This window comes from Meleagris gallopavo, chromosome 8 (assembly GCF_905368555.1).
Source record: "Meleagris gallopavo chromosome 8, MGAL_WU_HG_1.1, whole genome shotgun sequence".
NCBI lineage: Eukaryota > Metazoa > Chordata > Aves > Galliformes > Phasianidae > Meleagris > Meleagris gallopavo.
In genome coordinates this window covers 27,050,069-27,070,600 of record NC_139411.1, presented here as the reverse complement: position 1 = coordinate 27,070,600, position 20,532 = coordinate 27,050,069, and the positions used below count along the sequence as shown (strand labels likewise).

Here is a 20,532-nt window from a genome sequence, read left to right as displayed (position 1 = left end):
AACCCTTTCAAAGAATTGAGTTTCAATCATCCCAAAGTTGAACATCATGATTACAATCATTTTTAATTTAACAGGGTATTTTCAAGATGCTGTGACAATTCCTTAAACTCATGTGCATTCAACAGCAAAACAAAGAAAACTTACCAACACTGAGCTACCAAACAAAAACAGAACAAAAAGTTCAGCTTGCAGCTTTGAAATCTTAACGTTATACATTTGATAACAGACCAAATATACAGACTGATACAAATTATTTAAGTAACAGAGGAAGTAACTCATTTTTAGTACGATGAATAAAACTGCTCTTCCAAAGAAGATGATCTTGTAGGTCCTTTCCAACCTTGTGATTCCATGATTCTATATAAACTGAGCAGAACTTCAGACTCAGCTTTCCAACATTTTTTTCATTTCTTCGTATCTGTCTGGATTGTGGTGTTTGTTTAAAAGGAAGAGGAGAACCTGTTCATGTTTGTTAAGCTGTGGGAGAAAAAAAAAATATTAGAAATAGCAATAAAACAATTTGTATGTTTTCAGATTAAGGCAGATCCTAAAGCTACAAATTCAGCCAAATTCCACATCAGTTCATTGAGTTGCAGTTCCTTTCTATAATGAGATCTTCAAAGAACACACCTGAATTCTGATTTTTTTTCCTTTTAAAGATAATTCCATGACCAGAATAGATGGAATACTCTTAAGACTGAGATCAAGATGTTAATTATTTACCAAGAGGTAAAGCTCTTGAAACTATCAAACAGCTACAAGTTCCAATATTCTGAACACAAATTCTCACCCCTTGCTCCATGACAGAATGCAGCATGCATGAATATTCATCTGTGCCAACTGAAATACACATCTCAAGCTTCCTTACACATACAGATGTCTGTCAAGCTGCATCCACAGCAAAACACAGCTTTGTTACTGAAATATCCAGTTGCCACTGTCTGCATGCTGCAGTTTATGCAAACACCACAACTACCCTTACACAGCAGACATAAAAGGTAACATCCTGAGCCCTGAGGAGAGAAAACAAAACCCTACAACCTCCCCCCCAAAACAAACAAACAAAAAACCAGAGTTGGGTGTGTGACAAAGCATAGACTAATGGAACCTGTGTGATCTATATGCTGTCTTCTCAGTTTCAGGCTGTTCCAATATGGCTGTAGTCCCTTACAAAACCTGAGAAAACAACTGGCAGATTCCTTTCTCTTATCTTCAGTGTTTCAGTTAGCTATTATCTCCCTACTCCCCTATGCTTCCCACTTAGGGTTTCAGAAATTCTGGAAACACTAACACGAAGTGAGTACTGTTAGCACTGTTTCTTACCTACCTGCATTTTTAATTCTGCACAGCAGCATTTGGTCTCACTTCTACTGCCTACAAAACAAACAAAATACACCGAGTAAATGAATGAGTAAGATGAACTAGGGAAGCAGTGTTCACATGTGAGCTGGTATGTGGAATTTCCTACAGCACTCACGGTTCTTCAAATTATGTTTGAATTGAGAAGCCTGTGAAGATAAGTACCTTGATGCGCAACATCCGAGTTTGCAGCTTTGCAGTATCTCACCAAACCCTCTGTTACTAATTTGTCTGCCACATTCAGGCTACCACTTTCACTCTCTTTCTCCACTTCTACCAATTTAATATTTCCTCTAAGTCCTTTCACTGTGATTGTGACATATTTATTCAGTAACATTTCCTTTAGTGTGTCAAGAACCAATGGAGACCACTCAACTTTCTTTATTCCTAAAAAAAAAAAAACTAGTCAAATTTGTTAAGAGTTCCTTTTTATTCACTTCACCTCACAAATAACATCATCACAGTTTTTGAAAACGTGACACTAAATTTCCATAATAAACAACCAAGATCCTAAAGCTAAGAGATTTTTCTGAAATAGCATACTGGTTAATAGTGTGATAGCTATTTCAATTGATCACGTTTATCATTACTCAGGAACGAATACCATCATCAGAAGAGATGTAGATTTATAATAACTTTCAATTTAAAGAGTCAAGTTCTCATTTGTTTTGTTTTTACCTGCAAGTGAACATGTAACTGCCTGAAAAGGAATCTTTAAGAAGGAATCAGTGATTGGCAGCACATTTGAAAGTGGTACATTTTCTGTGTTCCCATAGTCTGCATACAGTACTTCAACTGTGGATTGAGAAACTTTTAGAACAACAGCTCGGTACCAACGCCCATCACCTGGAAAGATTGAAACAAGAAGAATCACACATGAAAACTACATTCATAAACACAGACTGCTGTAAACAAGAAAAGCTATTGGTGGACAACAGAAACAACCAACAAGCAATTAAATGTACGCTTATGTTCCACCTAGCTTTTTTTTTTTTTTTTTTCTTTTTAAATTCATCTACCCTGTTTTCATAAATTCTTATCTCAACAAGCACTTTATTTTACAGTCTTTACTAAGTTAAGGCTGATCAACACTCAGCTAGATCTCCTGTAGCAAGGCACACACACAGTCAACATTTAATATTTGTTAGTCAACTCTATTTTTAATTCTTTTATTTTTACCTTTTAAGTACTGAGCTTATGTATCAGCAGAATATGTCCTCTTCCATACATTTTGCAGTGCACAATATATTTACCCTTTTCTCTTTTGGACTATCACACTCTTTGCTCTAAAAATACAACCAAACTGTACGTGGCAAACAAACAAAGAAAACTGAACATTTAGTGGGTTTTTCTCCTTTTTTGAAAGGGAAAAACCATGTTTTACGCTTGTTAAGGAAGTGTAAGAATGAAAGATTCCCTCACCTGAAAACCGGGCACAACAGGCTTCACCAAGTGTTGGTCTGAAAGGCTGCTTCTTACAAGACTTACAATAGTCCTGTAGTTCAGTCAACAGCTTAAGTAGTTTATCTCCATCTGCAGAACAAAAAAAAAAATTGATGATTAACCACATTTGCAGGTGATGAAGAGTGTACTTACTCTTCGTCTCCTCTACCCTTGCCTTTAGCTTTTTTCTTTTTTTTTTAATCTATATTTTTCTGCTGTCTAAGCTATGCTTCCACGTAGTTCACTTCACTGTAGGCATTCATCTTGTTAACTACTCACAACAACTTTATCAATATCAGGAACAGAAAACAGAATTCCTTCTTACCTTTGCAGTAAGCTGGTACAACATAAAACAAGTCTGGGCTTCTAACTTCTGTCACGCAGACGGATATGGTTTGATCCACTGCCAATTCTATTGACTCCCAGTGCCTAAGTGAGGTTTCTATTAGAAAGAGCATGAAAATGCTGCATGATGCTTTTCTCTATGTACGTACATGATGTAAATATCTGTTAACAAATATTTTGTTATGTTGAATTTTACAGACAAATTCTATACTTCAAGAGGAGAAACACAGAACAACATAAACAGCAAATTAAGTAAGAGTGATCAGCTATTAGAGTAAGAAAGAACTGAAAAACACTTAAAAATAAGATAGTGGGAAGTAAATATGAAAAAAATTTCAGCCATGCAGCAGACTTTCAACTCTCCACTATCAAATATTCCCCTTAAATTCATTTAAGACAAATCTAATGATTTTTTACTTTCCTTTTTTTGTCTGTAATGCCCACAGGGCACTTCTGTTTAATTGTAAAAGCATCGTGATATACTCAAAATTAAGCATGTTTACTACTGATATGATCTATAATTAAACAAAGGGAAGAATGTTCACAGCTGGAATGCTGAAAATTCTTTTCAAATCTAAAAGCTAACATTCACTTAGTTACCTTTATCATCAGACTTACTTGGAAAAGTATTTTTATCTTGCAGATCTTCCTTCTCAGCCAATTTCTCAGAAATTAGCATCTCATTAATCACTTTTGGATGACCCATAGAACTGTCAATAAGTTCTACACCTGCCCCATCTCTGGAAAATGAAATAATTCTGGCTTGAAGCTTCATTCCTGCAGTGCACTTATGAAATCTTTTTGTAGCTTCTGGGCTCCATTTGCTACCAGCAGGCTTTATACCTAGGAAGTAGAAGATGTGCTCAAAATACCTCCATTACAGACTTTATTCAAAAAATCTTTTCTAAAAGCCACTACTCAAACCACCAAGGCTATTTTGACTACCTCAGGGATACACACTGTACTTCATACTCGTTAACTACCTTCCCTTCCTTTTGCCAGGACTTAATAAGTTTGTTTTTTGTCTTTTTACTACATTTTATGGTATTCTACCCAGTAAGTCCCATATCTTGGCACAAACAACACTGTGAAGACTGGTTAAGAACAGTTTAATATAGCCTTTTCAAAAAGGGAACAGAAAGCTATAGTGCTTTAAGAGATAAAAAGAGAAGAATATGCCTGGAGAAAATGGAGTTTTGAGCTTTTCCACTTTTTTTTTTTTTTTTAATTTCTAAACTGAGTAGACTTTGTTAGTGAGGAACAACAGGTTTGCAGGACTGAGTGATTTGGTGTGAAAGGAAGAGGCAAAGGTTTGGGAAAAGACAGGGAACATCAGTACAGTGCCAAGTTAAGAGAAATCATATGAGACATTCCCACAGGGTCCTGAAATGCCAGCTTGCTACACTAGAACACATTTGCTCCTTTAGCCTGTGGAAAAAAAATATACACAAATAACTAAGTTTCACAAAAGCACATTTACTCTTAGAGTAAGCAGCAACTAAAAGCTAACAAGCACTACAGATGAAGCAAAATTAAAGTTCCCTTTGACCAGTAAATCAATAAGTGACCCTCAGGCAGATCACTCCACAACACTGACAGGAGCTCAGCAAAGAATATCTGCCTGTTAAACACCAGCATGCAGTGTTGTAAGGCTCAACCAGCGGCTTCCATAACTTCTTGAGTCTGCATTGGAAGCAATACAGATGTTATTATAAAGCATAGTTCTGTAAAGTATACCGTATCATCATCTCCTTCTCCACAAGCAGCAAGTTTCTAGTTCCTAAGTGCAACAGTGCTTTTAAGAAGAGAATTCATGAGAAGACCCACCTGAAAGCCAGCATTTAATTCCTTGAAATGGCAGCTCTAGGAATGAGGAGGAAATCTGCCGTATGTTATCCACTGGTACTTCTTCAACATTTCCATAGTCCACAAAGTGAACTCGAACAACTCTATCTGAAATAATGTCTTCCACCAAAGCCCGGTACCAGTTACCATCATCTGATTTAAAAATAAAATAAAATTGTATTTAGTAATAAAACTGGTCTTTGCTATCCCTACCAACATAAAATATTGGCTACATTTTTGTGTGTGTGTGTTTTTTTTTGTTGTTTTATTTGTTTGATGTTCTCCCCAACGAACTGAAATATTTCAGTCTGTTACTTACCAGAGAATAAAGCACAGCAAGGTTCTCCTTTCTCAGGCTTCAAAACATTTGGAGGAGTTTTCTGGCAATATTCAAACAATGATTTGTTAAGTGAGTTTAGAACACGTAACTCTGAAAGAGAGAAAGAATTTAAGACAAAGTCACTGATACAGGGACAGAACTCAGAAATAAGACTTGGTGCTATAAGCTCACTTGAAACAATGATAAAATCAGAAAACAAAAACTATGCTGAAAAACAGAAGCTGAAGAAACTTACCATTGCTATTTGCAATCTGACAGTAGAATTCTCCAGGAGTGTACAGTGTACACACGATCACATCTACTGCTTGTTTATGAGAGAATTTACTCCACCTGCATTTTTGTTTGTTTGTTGTGTCCTCTAGAGAGGAAAAAGTAGTAGAAGGGAAATTACACTCCCTCCCCCCCTTTTTTTTTTTTGGGGGGTGGGAGGAGGGATGGTGGAAAGGAAGAGAAAAAAAATCCACACTGTATACTCATTCTTTGTGTACTACCATTTCTCATTATAAATAATCCAATTATTTGCATCTATACATTAATAACACTGTGTTTTATCTTAACAGTACTATCAGAGAACTGAAAATGACCTCCTAACGTGCTTCATGTTGGAGCTAGGAATCATCCCACAAATACACAGAAATGTGACATAGGAGTTATAAAACTCTCAAATGAAAGCTTCAGTCAGTAAGTGCAAAAAAAGGCAGCTTAGGCAACAAATCCCTTTAAGCCTTGAAGTTACACAAAGCTATTGCATTTGAACAGCTTTTGAAGGACTGAATAAATGGTTTCAGGTGCAAAATATAGACAACAAAGATGAGCTTAAGGACAAGAGCATAGAAACAGACAGGTAATAACTAGTCATATCATACTTCAATTAGACATGTTAAGACTTCCAACCAGAGTAAATTCTTGTATAGACTTCTAAGAAGCATGCAACTTCACTACAGGAGGTTAAACACTACCACTTTATCAGGATGTGCTTGCACTCACGATTTGCTTGCTTAACATCACCCGTTTCAATTGCTTGCAAAGCCAATCTTGATGCTTCATCTGCACAGCCTTTCTCTATGAGACATCTCGATATATTTATTTCTGGAATTACTGATGCATCTGTGAGCTCCACCACACATCTATAACTCTCTTTATCCACTACTTTCACTGTGAACACTTTGTCTTTTACTAATTGTTTCATAAGAGAAATAGCTTCTGAGGTCCAGGCTCCCAACAGTGGCTTGACACCTAAAAAAGGTCAAATAGTATGGAAAAATTCTGAGACAGTTCAGGTCTCAACAATATGTGGAGGAGTACAACAACAAGATTCTAAAATCAATTATTCAGGTTCTAAATGTGTTGTATTTCGATTTAATAAAAATCTGCCAAGATAGTCTATATAACTAGTGTATTACAATGTGAATTTTACAATGTGAATTCAGATTTAGTACATACTTGGTATAAAGGTCTAAGAACCACCTGCTTTCCAGTCTCAAGAATACAACTATACTCTTGAGCATATGTTTGGAACAATGTTACCACCTTCAGCCAGTGTATCTGCTGCTGTGAGCTTCTTCCTAAAACTTTATACTGCTAAATTTCTTTCAGAAACTGCAAATTATAACCAGAACATTATAGCAATATGTTGAGAAGACAGTTGCTTCCTGGAAGATATTTGACACAGCAGTAATCCTTGCCTCCATCAGGAAACAACTCATCCAATTGCCTTCTGAATTTAGGAACTTCCTCAGTTCCTAAATTCATTAGCAGCTACAGGCACCATCATTTGTCTCAGCACAGTGATTTCTTTAAGTCTTATTCCATATACAATGGTTCCCAGTCTGAATATGAGGGAACCATTGCTTTATGTTTTCCAACCAAGTGATACCTCTCTGAACTTCACCAAATAAAACCTGAAACATCAGAGTATTTTATCAAGTATTTTAAAGAAAGTACAAAGATCAAATATTCTAAAGCAAGGATACTGAAGCAAAAGTATGGACTATCTTGCACAGTGAAGTGAATAACAGCAAATAATTTCCAACAGCACGTTAAACAAACATGTCAAGAACAACAGGCAATGACTCTGGCTTCAGAAGGGAGGATGAAGTGGGAATAGTCAGGGTACCTTCCAACCTCACAGATTTCACAAGGCTATGAAATGAGTATACCAGTAGTTTCATTAGGTTGGTCCCAGGGGGACTGATTCCAGTTCCACAACAGATTTAAGAACTCCACAAAACCAGCCAGCAGGCATCTGAATTTTGCTTAGAACAAAGGTACATGCAAAACCTAAGAACAAGCATGTTAACATAATGCAGGTGTTTTTTTGTTTGTTTGTTTGTTTGTTTTTTGAGTATTCTCATCATTAAGTACATGAGGAAAGATTTGTCATGTTTTGTAATTATGCTAATTAACAGTTAATTAAGAATTCTGAAAATAACAGCTACTGGTATCTCTACCCTTTGATCCATGATACTGCACATGTGATAACTGGACAATCCCACTTATTTTCCCTTTAACCAAAGAGACTCCATTTGTTTCATACCTGCCAAAGTACATCTTATGGCTTGAGCTGGCAAGTCCATTAGCTTTGGAATCATAGGACGAAGTCTAGTTGGCTGCAGAACTTCAAAGTTACCATAATCTATATAACCCACCACAATGTTATCTTCAGAAGCATGTGCTATAACAGCAGCACGATACCAGACATTGTCTTCTAGAAAGGAAGATACACACATTCATTAGATTTGATTTTAGCTCTTGTAAACAGCACGATTCTTTTGGGCAGAACAATATATTGGCAATCTCAGCATTAGAGTTGAAACATCAGCACTACAGCTCACACAAACCTTGACAAAACCTTATGGAAGGCATCTACCACCATCACCCCTCGTACCAGTTAAGTGTTGCAAACTCATTCTTTCCATAAAGAATCCCCCACCCACCAGTATACATTGCAAGAAAAATTTAAGTACTACCCCCACATAACATAGTTAAGTTCAATATATTTAAAAAACAACAGGATCTCAGCTGACTCAAATTATGTGTCTAATTTAAGTTTTCTAATTCAATTGAAAGATTTCAGATAGAAATATAAGCTTACTGTCAAATCTATCAAAGCAACTAATGTAATGTTTTTTTTTCCTTGCTAAGTACCCAAAACTAATTATTAAAACACTAAGGCAGCTTATTGACAGTAATACCTTTTTCTGAATGTGCAGAAAAAAAAAGTTATTTCAGCTTCTGTTCAGTTCCACAGCTAATTTACTTAAACCAGAAAAAACATATATGAGGTAAGAAATTGAGAGAATATTCATAGATCAGCAAGTTTTAGCTCCAGCCACTTCTGACCAGAACAAAAAAAAGGTACAAGAACAGCAATATGTTGGTTTCAGGCTTTTTTTATTTTCCTTGCTAATAGCTGAATGAACAGAGAATGATCTTCATCAGGCAAGCAGGACTTCATATCCTTTCAATAAAAGTTACTTACTTCATACAGAAATATCAATTCCTAGCACAAAATGTTTGAAATTTCTAGCCTATACTTATTTCCAGTCACAAGAAATGGGGCTAACCAACATAAAACCCATTCCTTAAAAAGCTCCTTCATACAAAAAGGAATCAAGTGCTCTACGTTTGCTTAATAAAGGGGCTGTTTTATCGTCTTTAAAAAATAAAAATAAAAAAAATCTGTATTTTATAGATGCCTCCTTTAGATCGATGTTCACCTTTACCTGTGAACTGGGCACAGCACAGCTCTCCAGAAACTGGTCGGAAGTTTGGGTTACTTGGAAGTTTGTTGCAGTATTGGCAAAGATGCGCCTGAAGCTCAGCAAGACGACCTGATATGAGAAAAACACAGGTTTTAAGGAAGTGCACAGATCTTAAGTTCAAAACCTGAAAGAACTTGTTGCACCATGAGAGGCATTTCACGTAACGTTAAAAGTAATATGAAAATAGTGGTGAAACTGAGACCCTTCAACCTCTATCACTCAATAGAGTCCCTGCATGAGTGGGAGAATTTGCTGTGCTTAACAGTACAGACAGAAAAACCAGTCACAGACTCTCTCAATACCATAACATAGCTGAATCCACTAAGAACTGAACATGATTAATGAACCATGCTGGAAAAAAACAAAAGGAAGATTGCTCTTTAAACCAGAGATATCTGATTAGCACAACTTCTTGCCAAAACAACTGTATGCTGTAAGCTCTCAGAATTCAGAGGATGAGTAGTGAGAAATTCACTTACTAAGTACACCAGACATCCAGCTGCAAAATCTCTTTTAGCTAAAAATAACTGTATACCCAGACAGTGCTAAAAGGACCTGTGCCACAAACTCACTCTGCTGTTTTTCTCCTCAAAACATCTGTTTGCTGGTGTTGTGCACCAAAAGCCTTTCTCACCTAGCATTCCGACCCACTGTAATTGCTCTTATATTCTACCCCAGCAGAAGACAACAAAGCAAGCCTTGGGCATTATCCAGCTTTCTCTCTCTTCTCAAAACTCAGATCCCCATACAACGCAACAAAAAAGCAGTCTACATACACCCAGCCTATAAGGAAACTCCTCCCCAGTGGTAAAAGCCTTAGAGGCCTTTAGCAGGGTTTGTTGTGATGGAAAAAGTAGAAATGGTTTCAAGCTTAAAGGTCAGATATAAGGAAAATGTCTTCTACAGCGAGGGTGGTGAGACACTGGAACAGGTTGCCCAGATATGTGGTTGATGCCCTGTCCCTGGAGACTTTCAAGGCAAGGCTGGACCAGGTCCTCGGCAACCTTGTCTAGCTGTGGTGTTGCTGTTAATTGCAGGGGAGCTGGACTAGTTGGCCTTCACAGGTCCTTTCCCAACTGTAAGGACTCTACGATTCTAGCAACAAACAGAATAATTACGTACTGACACACACTTCTGGAACACTTTAGAGAATGTTTAACATCTAACAGAACATATTTACAACATAAACATACAAGCTGACTTGAGAGGACTGCTAAAAATCCACACATCATCCTTCTTCTTTAAGATTACTCAGAATGCCCACAAACCATCACCTGACAAGTTACTAAGTGGCATAACAGATTGCGATGCCAAAAAGATTCTCTGAAGTTCCAAGGCTTTTAAATGATGCACAGCATAATGCCATGAAGAATCTCCAGTATAAGATCAACTAGCAATATCTTCCCCTAGATACCCGCTACTGAAGAACAAGGTGCTGCAATAGCTCACAGCTTACTTTCATCAAGTCACTTACGGCCAATGTGTATCTGCTGACAGAAAAAGTCTTCTGGATTTTGAATGTGGGAAACCACAACAGAAAAGGTGTCTCCAATACATATAGAGACAGACTGGGCTGTTATATTTCCACAGCAATGCTGTTCTTCATCTTCAGGTATTCTTTCTTTACTTTCCTTAGAATTGTTTTCTGACACTGTACATAAAAAGTAGGAAGAGATAGAAAGTGGTTACTGAGTAAAGCTAGATGACCTTCAAGTGTGCAACTTCATCAGGCAGGAGTCAGAGAAACTTTTAAAAATTACACTAAATTAAGCTACAAAATTAAATATGTTGAACATTCTTTTTTGCCAGACCTTTTGAACTTTGCAGGCTCCTGCCATTTCATCCATTAAATTAATGGACACAATCATCACACAAGAAGCATTTTATGCTAGTAAAAAGAATAAGTACTACTGTCACTGGAGCTTAGAGTTCTCTAAACTATATCTATTGGTGCCCCTTCTTTGGGATACTTGGTTAGTAAATGTGTACAAAATGTAACAAGAACTTGTCAAATCTTTAGGGTGGAACTAGAAACTAATGCTGTCCGCAAATGGAGGGGGCAGAAGAAAAAAAACATGGTACCATATCTGTGTACATCTGTTAAAACAATAATAGAAATAAACAAGACACTTCCATTAAAAAAAAAATTATTGAAGGTAGAGAGGGAAGGAAGCAAAAGACAAAACTGCATTCTAAGAGTCTTGGAAAAGGCTGTGAAGAAAGTGAACATGAAGACTTACCAGTTTTGTTCCTTACCTCTTCCCCAACCTTTTCCCTCCCTTCCATACACACGCCAGATATACTTACAATCTGGAAGAACAACATCTACAGCAAAACTTGACATTATTTCCTCTTGCAGTACATCAACAACAATTACTGAACAGGTCTTTCCCATCAGCTTGGAAGAAAAGAGAGCAGTGCCTTCATTGCCTCCTTGTTGTTCAGGATCATAATTGGCAAAGGAACACTTAATTGCCTGGAAAGAATTACCATCAGAACATGGGAGACAGAGAACTGTCTGCCTTTTAAGAAGATTGAGTTAATTTTTGAGGGCTTATTATCAGGTATCTAAGAGTAAAAGCTGCTGTTGAGATCTAAAGCACTACCAATTCAACTAACATCTTTACAAAACAATTAAAATATGAAATTATGTTCAAGCTGTACACTGTACAGGAGCATCACACAAGGTGTGGCTGCATCACACCGTGTCTGAATACAAGTACACACTGTAATCTGTCCTCAGTAGACACTGGAGATTTTGAGATAAGGGTCACAAGGCCATCAAAATGTGTTAGGAACCCAGCAGAACCACTTGAACATACTATGAAAAACAGTAGCAACAGTTGCTACTTAGAGAAGTCAGGGGTTGAAGGAATGGTTCAAGGAATGGTTCTCTATTCTTCTTTGCGTCAGGTCAAACAAACAACTTTGACCTGCAGATTAAAGCTAAACCACAATAAACAACTACCAGAACAGTCCTGCAACTCAGACCAATAAGATTTACCCATGCTAAGTGATTTTTCACCACTACATTAGGCCATATTGACATACTTCAACAGGAAGTTGAACTTTAAGTGTAGTAAAGCAATTTTTATGTATCACTTTCACTGAATACAAAATACTGTGATAAGGACAGTTATATTGAGATAAGAGTTACATCGATTTCAGAGCTACTCATTTAAAATACCACACTACTGCTAGGAAAATAGAACTTACACATGGAGGAAACAGTTCAATGTCTTTGTATAGAGCTTTAATCCAGGAGAGTGGAATGTTTTCTTCCTTTCCACAATCTATATAGAACACTCGTGCTTTCTTTTGCAATACATCCACATCTTTAACCAATGCTCTTCTCCACATCTGTATCCAAGAAATAATATTCTTAGTAAGAGCACACCATAATAAGCAACTGCATTTACTGTATTCCTCTCTAAAACACACACACTTCAACTTTTAATTTAATTGGTTTGTTTTTAAACAAAGGCAACTGAGAATTTTGAAGCAAATCAAATTCACTGCAGTGCTGACTTGTTAACATAGTTAAACTCCTATCAAAAGTGGCTTACTGCAGTAAAATAAGGATTTGTTAACAACGAAAGAGAAAAAAGTGGGATTAAACAAACAAACAAAAGATGGATTGGGAATGGGAAGGAGGGGGGAACAGAAAAGCAATCAGAAAAGTCAGATAAGAAATGAGCAATAAATTAAATAAGTTCAGTCACACTCCAACCTAACAACAGCAATTCAGATTTGCTATTAATTCCTACACCATTCAATAAAGAGAAGGACAAAGTGCTCCTGTCAGGTTTGAGTGCATATAAACTCTTAGAAGTAAATGCTTTCTTTAGAGGAGGAAAAAAAATAAAAAAATAAAAATCAGTACTTTGAGTTCCAGATTTTACAAAGTTAGTTGTTACCACAGTAAATGAATCTCTGGAACTAGCAACCTCAACTGCTAGAGACATAAAAGCAAGGCATGCAAAAGTATGATCAACTCAACATAAAACTTATGTTAGGGCCAATGAGACCTTACCTGATCCACAGAATTCCTTGCCACACAGACTTCCCCTCTGATCGCAACGTACTGCTCCTGAATAGCGGCGTTAGCGTAACAGTCTTGCAGCTTTACAGAAAGTTTGCTAATCCGCTCTAAAACTTTGGGAGAATTCATCTGTATATAAAATTCACTTGGACTCTTGAATTCTGTTACTGTACCCTGAATAGAAAAGCCGCAGTAGTTAAGGACCATGCAACCACAAGCTGCAGGCAGTACACCAGCGTGCTTTCCAGTAAGTGCATTTCACCCTGGACCTGACACTGCTCTTTTGTTTTGGATCTAGCAGTGGTATCTGCTGAGAAGAAAGACCATTATGTTCATTGTCACAGAATGAAATCTCTCTCTATTACTCCCCATCTCCTCACCTTGCATTTACTCATCTTCATAAAAAAAAAAAATACAGAAATTTTACAGGCAAGCAAAACAAGATAGAGCTGAAGTAATAAGTAGCTATGCATGCTTAACCGAGCTTCAAATGCAACCTAAAAAACAACTTGCATTATTCCTAAACTAAAGTACCTGTACTTCCATAGATTTTTTGATTCCTAGAGTCTGGAGATCTGAAAACATTATCTTCTTTATATGCTCTTTTGTCTTGAAGGAATCCTCAGTCGTTAAATTTCCCTAATTAAAAGAGCCACAAGTTATGTTTAGACTTCAGTTGTTCTGCTGTGTCTGCTTATATTAACAAACACACAAACAACACTGTATCATCTCAAGCAACATCTCCCAAGTGCTTTTGTTGAGTTTCAATGATTAAGCCTTAAAGATTTTGTACTACTCTTGAAAACAAGAGATCACATTCAGAGATGGACTGAACAGACAATGAAAAAAACAAGCACCAAAGCAGTCTTAGAGCATGGCAGCAGCCATGGGGCGTTCCCTTCACATCCGCTTTTACAGCACCAACTCAGCCATACCTTCTGCTAAAGATGCTTTCCCAAGAGGAATTGAACTTCACCTGCTTCCTTGTAGCTTTAACACCAGAGTAGATTACAGCTACTGCTTTAACAACATGTATCTTGGTTTTCCTTTTCAAAGTAACATTATACAAGCAGTTTAATCTAATTTGCCTAATGCATTCCATTCATGTATGTACCACCCTAAGAACATTTAAACAATCTCATACACATTCTGAAGGAATACCTCTTATATTTGGAACAGCATACTTCAGACAAGTACGATGACAAAATACTGTAGCAAATGCCAAACTGTCTATTTTCAACACAGATATTTCAGAGCATTTCCCATGAAAGCACATTTCACATTACAATAATAGAATACATTACATACTGAACAACCTTTTAATGTGATTTCTCTTTGTTCACCAGAACTTCCTAAGATGAGCCAGGAAATATAAAGTCTTCATTATTTCAAAATAAGTTTTTAGAAATTGTTACAACCTCTTGGTTTAGGTCCCTCACTATCAATTGATCAGTTTTTATCAGAATACTCACAAGCACACACACAACAGAAAGCTATCCAAACTAATAGGAATCTCATGACCAAAAGTGAAACCTTCTTTCTAAACCGCTTCAAGAAGTTAAACAGATGAATTTACTACTTCTAAGAAGCGTAAGACAAGCTAGTTTTCTTGTACTGCGCAGACATGGATCTAACTGGAGCTATGTATATTTACTTGCTTTTATAAATATCATCCCAAGAAACAAAGAACATAGCAAAACCATCTCCAGCAGAACTGTTCACAGGAAGTCTACAAGAAGAAACATTTGGGTAAAAAGAGGATCAAAATGTTGCAAAGGAGAACTGCATCACATTTAATTCCTGTTACAGCAAGGAAGCAAGATCTGCATCTGTTAACGTAAAATGCTACGTTAAATGCATTTCTCAAGTAAGTTACAAGGCTCTCAGTACTGCTCTATGCAGGAAAATAAAAACACCAGACTTTCTTCTAAACTTGACAAGCTACACCTGTGTCCTAAAATATTTCTCCAGCAACATCATATTTCTTTTTTTTTTTTTTTATTTATCACGAAAGTGTTTTGGTTTTTTTTCCCCCAAACAAAAAAAAAAAATCAAATTTACTGACAGTCTTGCTAATAGCTCTAGAAGTAACACACTTCTGAATGCTTCTCCAGGAACTTTTATTTAGAAGCACTGATCTTTCCAAACTAAAGAATGACTATCTTTGGAATTTGCCCACCTCCTGTACAGAAGGAATTACAGATATTGTAACTAGCTTACACTAAGCCCATTCAAGACACAGTAAAAAACAAATACCTTAACGTAAAATCCTGTCTTGGTTTTAGCAGGTAACTTGCCTCCACTGCTATTACTTAAACTGCAATCAGAAAAAAAAAAAAAAAAAAAGGTTAATTTTAAAGAACCAGACAAATAACACTTGTAACTTCCACTTGCAAATATAACAGGAAAGCTGTGTTCATAGTATAAGATCTGTGTCAAACCTTCCTTATGCCTCCCCCAAGAAAATGCTGAATTGATGTCACCAACTTCAAAAACGGTAACATAAAAAAAAAAATAAGTTTTGGTGCTTCAGTTGAACAGTTAGGTAGAATTCAGATGACATGCCTGGCAGCCTCATCCTACAATCCCAACTCACTCAGTGTAGCAAAGTTTGTGAAAAAACACACCCCTTGTAAACTCTGATGATGGATATCGATTGCAGTCATCAATTGCTATCATCAGCCCTTCATGGAGAGGTCAGCTTAAATGCTCAGATCGCTTCCCTAAACTTTTCCAAATCCAGCTAATTTGTACAGTGTTATAACCTAATGAAGCTTACTTTAGATGAAACAGATTAGTGATCTCCTGAGCATCTCAATTGGCAAGTCAAAGAGATAATGAGCTGACAGAGAATGGTTTGGCTGAAACAACTTCTAATCACAACTGGGCTAATCAAAAATAAAATACCCATTAACTTCACTGAAGCTACAGTTTAAAAATTTAAAGTGTGCCTCTACAGAGTCTGAGAAATACAACTCATTTAATTGTGCCACTGCTGCAAAATACAGTCTTGTTTGTCCTCCCTACCCTACCTCATCAGCAGCAATGACATACAGGCATTAAGAGCTGATATTCTAACTGCAAGCTCATATAATTCCAGTATCAACGCAAAGTAAATGAAAATGTTTTGCTTAATTCACAATTAAGAGCTTACAGATATCTTTCAAAATCTTTCAAACCTTCCTGAGATAATACAATACTAGACTAAAAAGAAGCAACATATTTTTCTGTAATAGCAAAATTTAATTTACCATGCAAGGGCACTAAGAATGGTCTTGTCATTCTTTAAAGATTATTAAGCAGAGTTTTAAGAAACTTACTTCTGCTTAACGGGCTCACACACAACGCTGTGTACTGACCAATCTCTCTTCTGGCAATCCACAGAGCAATAGTATATTTGCTTACATTGTGAACATCTGAGGGATCCTGAAAAAAAGAAAAATTAAGTCACAGAGAAACACCGTCACAGGAAGAGATAACAGCTGTTATATACAAACTCCATACACCACTTAGTAACTGCTTTATAAGTAGTTTAAGCAGATACAAATAGTTGTTTTTATTCCTCTGTATTCCTCAGAGGAATCAGCCCATAGCCTCAAATTCCTTCTGTACTTAAGAAAAAAAAGCAAAACATTTTTGATTAAGAAACAGATGCTGCCTTCAGTTTTGTCAGTTCCATAACACCAAATGTGTTCTGAATAGTCACTACATTTGCATCTGACACAAAATACACATCCACTTTAAGGCATTTCTGAATAATCCTCCTGAATAATCCTCCAATTCCATTAGCAAATGCACTATACATCACAGAGTAGAGAATAGCAGAGCTTACCAGACAGACCACAATGATGGCAAGTTCTCATCTGAGGAGGAGGGGTGAGTGTATTAAAGAGACTCTTATCATAGTCAATAGAAAAAACATTCTTAGAAGCATACTGCAACTTCTTTGGCTTCTCAACTGAATCAGAGTGTAGTACCTACAAAAAATAAAATAAAATAAGTAAATCTTAAGTGATTCTTATCAGAAAAAGCAGCCCAGTTTGATCTAAGTATTCTAATGTATCAAAATTTGACAATAGAAAAAATTTCAAAGTTTTAGAAAAAGACAATCACTTCTGCTGATCAGTCATGCTGACCATTTATGCTATCTAGAAATGGTCAGAATACTTAAGGCAGTTATAAAGAGCAATAACTCACCATTTCTCCATTATCAGTTGTGTCTGTCAATGGCAACTTTCTTCTAGTGGCTGTGCTTTCCATGGAACTTCCTAGGAACAGAAGCATTTGCAAAGTGATCTGACAACATAAATGCCTGCCTATGTTATGGAGTATTTACAGAAAAACAAAACCATTCTCTGTTCTTACTATTCTGCTAGTGCATTTCAGCAGAGATACTACAGGAATATTACCCACTCTAAAGTCATTTTTCTTGCTACTGCAAATATTATCACCAGTGGTATAGTTAGCAACAGCTTCACCGCTAATCCTCCATCAAGACAACATAAAGCTTACTTGGCCCTCTTTCCATCCAGAAGCAAATTAATCACTTGTGCATAATGTGGAACCATATATAACAAAGTCTCCAGAGGGCTGCTTACCAAGCTAGCTCAGATCTCCCAGAATTAACTTTACTCTGCCATTTGGAATAACAGAGTATTGATCAGAGGGTGGTGAAGGGAAAAAAAAAAAAAAAAAAAAGTACTACTGAAAAAATTCCAACTTCCAACTCCACTGCATGCAGAGTATAGTCACCAGTACTCCAAATACTGTTGTTTTTTTTTTTCCTAGTTATTTAAAGCATCCCTGGTGACCCAAGTCTAAAACAATTCACAGAATCACAGAATGGTAGGGGTTGGAAGAAACCTCTAAAGATTATAGAGTCCAACCCCTCTTGCCAAGGCAGGTTCCCTACAGATGGTGGCACAGGAAGGCATTCAGACAGGTCTTATATATCTCTGGAGAACAAGACTCAATAATGCCTCTAGGCAGCTTGTTTCAGTGCTCTGTCATTCTCATAGTAACTTAGGAGTTAGTCGTGTTTACAAGCCACATTCATACTGGTAATCTGTACAATGATCAAGCCTATACACAGCTACAGAAGAACAAAATTAAAATACATATGGATAAAATCTATTTTTTTATTGCAGTTATTCATTCCCATGCTGCAATATAAGGTAACAAAGATGATTAAGGGCCTGGAGAATCTCCCATGAGGAAAGACTGAGGGACATGGAACTGTTCAGCCTGGAGAAGACTCGAGGAGATCTCATCAACACATATCTAAAGCGTAGAAGTGAAATGGACGGGGTTGGGCTATTTTCAGTGACGTGCAGCAATAGCACAAAAGACAATGGGAAGAAACTTGGAACTTATCAAGTTCTCTACAAACAGGCAAAAGAAATTCTTTACTGCAAGGGTGACAGAGGAAGCTCAGAGGGGCTGTGAAGCCTCCTTCTCTGGAGACATTCATGACCCCCCGTTGGTCACTTTCCTGCTCAACCTGAAGTAGGGAACCTACTTTAGCAGGGGAGTTGGACTTGATCTCCAGAGGTCCCTTCCATCCCTTACAACTCCATGACTGCCATCAGTGGGAAAAAGTATTATTTGCAAACAAAATACTGATTTTTGTTAGATATTGCACAGGGTCAGCATCCCAGCTGAGAGAGGAGCTCCTCAGAAGGCTGACATTCTCCTCAATCCTCACCAACACCTCATTACCTGCATCCTTCACAGGCAGTGCCTGGGCCATGCTGTCGATGATCCCCTCAACGTAGGACAAGCGGGCTGTAGCTGCACGAGCACAGACTTAAATAAACAAATAAATCTAGGCACGTATTAAAGTCGCATTCTAAAGTTAAGATTAAACATCACTTTGGAAAGGACAACCTGAAGGTTAAGCCAACGGAACTGTGAAAGCTCTCTCCGGAGAAGCTCGCTCCAGCCACCCACACCCGCTATATATGGACCAGCTCTCAGGGCCTCGCAAACCTCGCCGCTCCGCTCGCTCCGTCCGCACCTCTGAGCGCCGCACAGCACCCCGCCCCCGGAAGGAAGGGCGCGCCGCGGGGCGGGACGCGCGCACTGCCCGCCAGGCTCGGGCCAGGCCGGCCGGTGTGCTCGGTGGGTGTGGTAGGAGTGCGGTAGTTGGCTGCGAGGTGTGCGAAGAAACTCGGTACAAGGAGTCAGTTAGGATATATTATCAGGCGTTTGAGTTTTGGGTTAAGGGATCGCAGCAAAGGCTGGAGATCTGTGTGTCTTAAAAATATCCGCGTTTTTGTTGGCTGATTACTTCTGTTCCCAAGGGTGAATCAAAACATCTTTGCCAGTGTGAATTGCCATGTAGTCATACTGTAGAATCATAGAATGGCCTGGGTTGAAAAGGACCACAGTGACCATCTAGTTTCAACCCGCTATGTGCAGGGTCTCCAACCTCCAGACCAGGCTGCCCAGAGCCACATCCAGCCTTTGAGAACAATGCTAATTAATGATACAGAGTATTGGCAGGAAAGGGTGCAACCAAAGGAGGATGGAGTGTCCTGCTGGGAACAGAACTTCAGCAGCACCTGAGCTGGCATGAAGCTTTCTTGCTGTGAGAAGTTTCGAAGAATGATTGAGCCTCAGCAGACCAGAAAGGGCAGGAACTGGCAGCAGTAGAAACTATTTCTAAATGGAGAAACATCAGGCCTGGCTTCTGCAGTGGGAAAAGATAAATGGGAAGAGGGCTGATCAGGAGCTGCAGGAGGTCAATGCAGCTTTGCCTACAACTCATCAGGGCCTGCGTGAAGGTTTTGTAATATGGTAGCAGGTGTAATTAGCTCTAATGTATGGTATCCAAGTGTTTTGGAAGTAGCTGGTGCACCACTATGCTGCATGCTGAACAAAGGACAGTCTAAACAACATGTCATGAAAATAGCTTTTTCCTGGTACGAGTTACTCAGAGCAGTTGTGTAATTACAGGAGTGAATGATATCCTGTGTAAATCAGACGCACCAGGAGGAGCCAGGCTGCAGCACCAGCACCGTGCCCACTTCCTGATGTGCCCTGAAGACTCACAGCAAGCCCGAGAATAAAAAGTTACTTAATGAAAGCAATTCTGAATGAACAAAATAATAACTCTTTATGCAACCTTGCCATTATGTGGAATTACATCAGCTTGAATTAATGACATTACAACAGGCTATCCTGTTTATAGATGCAGAGCAGGGGAGCCAGGCAGTTCTGCCCCTGCTCCCAGCCATGTCCCTCCAGCTAAGCCTGCAGCACATTTTATTGCCACCTGTTTGTTTGTGTAACCCCTCAAAAGTGCAGATGCTGCCACTTCCCACACCTGTAGCTGAGAATATAGGAAGGATTGCAAGCCCCTGTGGTGGATGGAGCTATGAAGATGATGTATA

General features: G+C 38.0%; 1 protein-coding gene across 3 annotated transcripts; it reads right to left on the bottom strand.

The window, feature by feature from the left end:
• Positions 1–44: 44 nt before the first annotated feature.
• Positions 45–19,186, bottom strand: TDRD1 (tudor domain containing 1). 3 transcript variants are annotated; one of them, XM_031554526.2, is made up of 24 exons: positions 19,025–19,186; positions 18,857–18,943; positions 17,336–17,406; positions 16,971–17,115; positions 16,459–16,564; positions 15,395–15,455; positions 13,673–13,777; positions 13,130–13,312; positions 12,313–12,456; positions 11,404–11,572; positions 10,571–10,747; positions 9,058–9,165; positions 7,869–8,039; positions 6,320–6,568; positions 5,568–5,690; positions 5,312–5,422; positions 4,975–5,145; positions 3,766–3,990; positions 3,128–3,244; positions 2,782–2,892; positions 2,038–2,205; positions 1,525–1,746; positions 1,328–1,374; positions 45–477 (listed from the first exon to the last, which is right to left on the bottom strand). In XM_031554526.2, the coding sequence occupies exons 2-24, from the start codon at positions 18,885–18,887 to the stop codon at positions 385–387; spliced, it is 3,108 nt and encodes a 1,035-aa protein (XP_031410386.2). In that variant the 5' UTR covers positions 18,888–18,943; positions 19,025–19,186; the 3' UTR covers positions 45–384. The 3 variants fall into 3 exon arrangements, with proteins under 3 accessions (XP_031410386.2, XP_031410385.2, XP_031410387.2); XM_031554525.2 differs by having other exon boundaries at positions 18,857–18,928; XM_031554527.2 differs by lacking the exon at positions 18,857–18,943.
• Between the last annotated feature and the right edge of the window lie 1,346 nt (positions 19,187–20,532).

Coding starts and splice junctions, on each gene's coding strand:
- TDRD1 (XM_031554526.2), bottom strand. CDS start 18,887: ATGGCCCAGGCACTGCCTGTGAAGGATGCAG. Junction 12,457..13,129: donor CAAGGAATTCTGTGGATCAG/GTAAGGTCTCAT, acceptor TCTTGGATACAG/ATGTGGAGAAGAGCATTGGT. Junction 1,375..1,524: donor CTCGGATGTTGCGCATCAAG/GTACTTATCTTC, acceptor TTTGTTTTGTAG/GCAGTAGAAGTGAGACCAAA.